The sequence below is a fragment of the Lathyrus oleraceus genome, chromosome 2, assembly GCF_024323335.1.
Source record: "Lathyrus oleraceus cultivar Zhongwan6 chromosome 2, CAAS_Psat_ZW6_1.0, whole genome shotgun sequence".
Taxonomy (NCBI): domain Eukaryota; kingdom Viridiplantae; phylum Streptophyta; class Magnoliopsida; order Fabales; family Fabaceae; genus Lathyrus; species Lathyrus oleraceus.
Window position 1 is genome coordinate 164,159,978 of NC_066580.1, and position 6,092 is coordinate 164,166,069.

The 6,092-nt window shown below is 41.0% G+C and overlaps 1 protein-coding gene across 1 annotated transcript; it reads right to left on the reverse strand.

The window, feature by feature from the left end:
* Positions 1-286: 286 nt before the first annotated feature.
* Positions 287-2,104, reverse strand: LOC127122421 (uncharacterized). Its single transcript, XM_051052761.1, has 3 exons — positions 1,722-2,104; positions 1,392-1,595; positions 287-896 (listed from the first exon to the last, which is right to left on the reverse strand). The coding sequence occupies exons 1-3, from the start codon at positions 2,102-2,104 to the stop codon at positions 287-289; spliced, it is 1,197 nt and encodes a 398-aa protein (XP_050908718.1).
* Between the last annotated feature and the right edge of the window lie 3,988 nt (positions 2,105-6,092).

The following is a 6,092-nucleotide window of genomic DNA, read 5'->3' on the forward strand; positions in this document are numbered from 1 at the left end:
CTCAGGCGTTTGAACAGTTTTAAAAGATGGTCCAAGTGGTCTACCTTTGTTTGAGATTTGGCTATCATATCATCCACATAAACCTCTATCTCTTTGTGCATCATGTCATGGAATAGGGTTGCCATGGCTCTCAGGTGGTTGCACCAGCATTCTTCAACCCGAAAGGCATCACTCTAGAACATAATGTTCCCCATGGGATGATAAACGTTGCTTTTTCCATGTCATCTTGCGCCATTTTGATCTGATTGTATCCGGAGAAACCATCCATAAATGAAAAGACACTGAATTATACAGTATTATCTACCAACTTATCTATGTGAGGTAGAGGAAAGTCATCCTTCGGGTTGGCTCTATTTAGGTCCCTATAATCCACGCACATCCTGGCCTTTCCATCCTTCTTCGGCATAGGCACAATGTTGGCAATCCATTGGGGGTATATAGACGTGATCAGAAATCCGGCATCAATCTGTTTTTGTACTTCTTCTTTGATTTTGACAGCCATGTCGAGATGATTTCTTCTTAGATTTTGCTTCACAGATGGGCATTCAGGCCAGAGTGACAGCTTGTGTTCAACAATATCGGTGTCTAACCTTGGCATGTCCTGGTATGACCAAGCAAACACATCAACATACTCTCTTAGCAACATTGTTAACTTGTGCTTCACATATGAATCGAATAATGCCCCACTTCTCACTTCCTTCATATCCTCCTCAGTTCCCAAGTTGATCAATTCCATCGGCTCTTTGTAGGGCTCGAGAGTATTGTCCTCTTGCTCTAGCAATCTGGAAATTTCATATGGGATCTCTTCAAACTCTTCTTCCTCTGCTTCATACACTAGGAACTCAAAGTCGAGAGAGGGCACATGGTCATTCCGTTCAATTGGTTTATTGAGAAATCTTCACATGCGTTTATGTTTTGGATTTTTAGAAACTGACCGAAATAAATTGCACATGCAGATAAAAAGTTTGTCGTTATTTTTGAAAGTTTTATTTTCTTTACCATTTTTCCGAATAAAGCAAAAAGGAAAAAGACATAATTGGAATCAAAATGAACTTTTATTTATGCCATTAAAAGTTGCAACAAAATTCATGATGCCCTAAACAAAAACACCTCTGCCTTGGGCAGAGCAGAGGGTAACTTTTGAAAGATAAAAACTGAAAAAACAACAAAACAAATTACTCGGACACATGCATGACTTCATAAATATCCACAGGTGTCCAATTAGGAGTCCTCTTGCTCGATCCTCCTCTTGTTACAGAGCTTGGTCCTTCAACAACATCATCTTGTAGAATAGCACATGACTGGTCCATAAACCTGCCACTTCTGAACGTCTCAGAAATCAGCTTCACCTTGGTGCCTTGGCCGACTGCTCATAGGGATTAAACCCTAACCTAGTACGGTCTTTGTTATCATTGAGTTGCACGATCTTGCCCCAACCCAAGATTTGACCACTGGCCACTACTTGCTGTTCATCTTTCAAAGATGACATAGAAGTCCCCACCTTCTCTTCATCGAGATCCTTAATTCGCATTTCATTTTCAATTTCAAGCCCTTGAAACTGGGTGATGATAGCGTCCTCTTCTATGTCAATGTATCTGAAAGTAGATAATTGACTGATCATCAGGACTTGTTCACCATAAATAATAGCAAGCTTTCCATTTCAGATCAACTTCAATTTTTGGTGTAGGGTGGATGTGACGGTGCCTGCGTCATGAATCCACGGTCTCCCAAGCAAACAACTGTAACTGGGATTAATATCCATCACCTGGAAGAGAATTTGAAATTGTTGCGGACCAACCATCATCGGCAAGACAATTTCACCCATTACGGTCCTCCTAGAACCATTAAAGGCCTTCACAACGACCTCACTCGGTTTGATATCATCACCAATATAGGACAACTTGCCAAGAGTAATCTTCGGCATTACATTCAAAGAAGAGCCAATATCCACCAAGACATGCGAAAGAGAGTCTCTTTCATATCCCATGGATATGTAAAGAGAGTTGTTATGCTTCTTGCCTTTGGTGGGCAACTCTTTGTCAGAAAAACATAGTGTGTTATAGGACATAATGTTTCCAACTACATGGTCGAACTGATCAACCATGACATCTGGATTTACATAAGCTTGCCCCAAGACTTTCAACAGAGCCTTGAGGTGTGCTTCAGAGTTCAAGAGTAAAGATATAACAGATTCTTTGACTGGGTTTGAAGGAGCTGGTCCACCACCTTATAGTCACTCTTTTGTATCAGGCGCAAAAATTCTTCAGCCTCTATAACTTGTATGCGTCTACTCTCAGGAATGACCAATGGAGCTTTACCAATGTCGTCCTTTTCGACCACAGGTTTACTATCTCTAAGGTTAGCAGGCGTAAAAACCTTACCGCTTCTTGTGAGACCGCTTGCATCGGCAATATTAGTGACAGTTCTGTTGTTGACCAACGGCTTCTGAACTTCATTTACAATATTAGTGGGCTCATACCCCCATGGTACCGCTTTATCATATTTGTAGGGGAAAGGAGCTGGCATTTTGATGTTCAAACACTTAGCAGAGTCAGCAGGAGGCATACTTTCCTTAGGCGGGCAAAATATTTCAAAAGCCTTGGGCTTATTGAAGATAGGCACTATCACAAACACTTCATCATTCTTCTTCTTCCTACTAACTTGTAACACACCATTGGAAATCAACATTTGTATATCCTTTTGCGTGTCGAAACAACCTTTAAGGTCCCTCAAACAAACAGAGCAATCTTCATGATCAAATTCTCATCTTGAGGTACACAGGCACCAATGGAGTCTTCACTTTCAAGACGTCCATGATCAAATTCTCATCTTCGGTAATCATATTTACTGCCCCATTCTCGGGAAATGGGTTAGTTTCCACATTCAACATATCACCAAACTTAATCATCCCCAATCTTACAAGCTCTTGAACCTTCCCTTTGAATACAAAGCAATTCTCGGTGTCATACCCTGACGCATCAGAATGGAAAGCATAATGTTCATTAGGTTTATACCATCTAGGCAACTTGTCGGGCACTGGCGGTGCGACACGCTTCTCTAAGAGATTCTGGGAAGGCATAGAAGGTAGTAAATTAGTGTACGTCATTGGGATTGGATCAAACTGGAACTGAGTCTTCGGAGGACGTGGATTTTACTGAGCAACAGATGTAGATGGTTGCTGCCTTGGCTGCTATTGTTGTTGTCGTTGCGGATGATACTGAGGTGGCGATTGTTGTGGATATTTTGGATAAGGTTGATATTGTTGTGGCAACTACAGATATGGTGAAGGATACACAGGGAACATCGGGTGCGGTGGCAAAGGCAGATTTGGCATCATTGGTGCCTCTGGTGCCACTACGGCTACCAAGGGTTGTTGGTAATAACCTGACATAGGTTGTTGTACTTGTGGAGTTGGTTGATGTTGTTGTCTTCTAATGCTTGGTCGGTGGTGGGAAACAATGTTAGCATCTCCTTCCTTCTTTTTCTTCCATCCACCAAACTTCTTGGTGCTACTAGCAGATGCAGAGTTATCACGAATTATTCTTCCTTCTTTTACCCCTTCTTCGAGTTGCACACCGACCCCTACCATCTTAGTGAAGTCACGAGGCATACTTGAAATGAATTTGTTGTAATAAAAGGAGTCTAAGGTCTTCAAGAATATTTTACACGATTCTTTTTTTTCAACAGGTGGAGTGACTTGGGCAGTAACTTCCCACAACCTCTAGGTGCATTCTTTAAATTATCCGCGCTCCTTTGGGGACATGTTACCCAATTGAGTATGATTTGGTTCCATGTCCAAATTATACTTATAGTGTTACACAAATGCCTCGCCATGATCGAGAAAAATTTGAATATTTAAACGCTCCAAGATCATATACCATCTTAACGGAGCACTAGACAAAGAGTCTTGAAAGTAATGAATTAAAAGCTTATCATTATTTATGTAAGCGGCCATCTCTATGTAATACATGACCAAGTGAGTCTGAGGACAAGTACTACCCTTGTACTTCTCAAATTTTGGTACCTTGAATTTGGAAAGGACCCTCACATTTGGAACAAGGCACATCTCGCCTGCGTTCTTGCCAAAAAGATCCTTCCCTTGGAGAGCATTCAATTTCTTGCTAAGAGCTTGAATTTAACCTTGTACTGCATCTTCGGAAGCGTCTGAGTGGATACTTAGACCATGGTATAAATCAACGGGGTCCTCTTAAAGGGGGTAAGCAACCACGACGGCAGGTGATACAGTGTAGCCAGGGTTTCCCATGGGCTTGGAAAGCTGAGCCCCATAGGTATTAGTGTCATGGTATTGTGAAGTGAGCGGCTGAGAAATTAGAGGTTGGGGTCCATAAGGACCATAGGGACTAAAAGGACCAGTAGGAAAGCCTTGAGACAAATCTCGAGGAGGAATAAATCCTTGAAACCCATGAGAAGGGCCATAAGTATGACCAAAGGAGTAAGCAAATCCAGATGACATACCAAAGTCGGTAGTTACAGCAGTAGTAACCACAGTTATGATAGGAATTGTAGCGTGTATAGTATCAGAAACAACCAGAGCAGACATGGTTGCATTCAAAGAAGTTGAAGGTATGAGCTTTAACCTTGCCATCAAAGTTTCAATCAATGCAGCTTGCCTCTCCTGGATATCTCGGAGAGTGGAAATCTCTTCATGCAGTTCACGATTTGCTTGTTCGAGAGCGTCCATCCTCAACTGAATATTAGCTCTTATTGGATATCTGTGACGGGTAGCAGGCACTTCTGAAGAAGAGAATATACAAGAATGAGACCTTTGAAAAGTATTTTATTTTGACAAATATGATAACAAATTATGCAAATGGTGCATGGATGCACATGATTTCTTTTACTTTATCGACTCTTACTTTCAAGGACTTGATAAGTCTTAATCATTTGCAAACTTCTTTCAAACTGAAAAATAACAATTGCATTACAAGGAAATACAATAAGTGCTTACAAACAAAAAATAAAAGTATAAGTAGAAATACAACAAATCAAAGAACCCTAGGCCTAGTCTTCAATTCAGCCTTCAGAGCGATCTTCTTTTCTAATGCTTGTCCAAGAAGTCCTTCGATACATAGCAGCTTCTCATTGTGTTGATCGGCAGCAAACCAAGATGCCTTGAGATCTCTATCCAGCCTTTTATTTTTAGAGACCCCTTCTTCTAGAGCTACCTTCTGTTGAACAATCACATCCTTATTCTCCTGCAGTTGACTATGGAGTTTAGAACACTCCCCATTAGCGAAATAGAATTTGTTTTCCCAAATGTCTCTATCTTTCATTAGTTGGTCGTTCTCTTCCTTTAGCTTCTTGAATTTCTCAAAAGATACAGGAGCGGGCTCCATAGGCTCACTACTCAAAGGTGGTGGAGGGGGGTATGACATTTTGAGTTTGGAAGCCCAAATTTTAACCCAAGTAGTATAAACCTCTTTTGCCACATAGTTTCGAGGACCTAAGTCAGACTTTTTCTTGTGAGAAATATGAGACCAAGCCTTCACAACATCCCTTCTAAGATTCACGTTCTTTTCACCTTCTCGGATGACAATAAGAGTAACCAAAAGGGACTTAGGTTTATCATCCATGGAATATCCAAGCTGACAGTATGCTAAAGACGGATTATAAGTAATAACTCCCTTGGTACCGATAAGAGGTACGTTGGGGAATTCTCCATAACTCAGTACAATCGCCCCAATATCATAGGTTGCATTGTACCATACTATGTCCTTATTAGTGAGCGCCATAAGCCTTTTTAACCACATGAGGTTGTCCTTGTTGTATAGAGTGGATTGCGGCAAGTGAGAAATAAACCACTTGTACAATATAGGTGCACAAAAATGGACCCATCCACCCTTCTCCTCTGTCCTAAAGTGGATGGAGTAATATATATCTCCTAGAAGAGTAGGAACCAGATTACAAATCATAAAACCCGAATAGCATACATATCGACAAAGTCTTTGAAGCTTGATAAGAGTAGAATCCCATAAATCATTAAGGCCAAGATTGTCTCAAACACATCATTACTCCCCATGTTGGTATAATGCGAAGCTCTTTCCCTCAAATACTTGATAGGAAAACCGAAA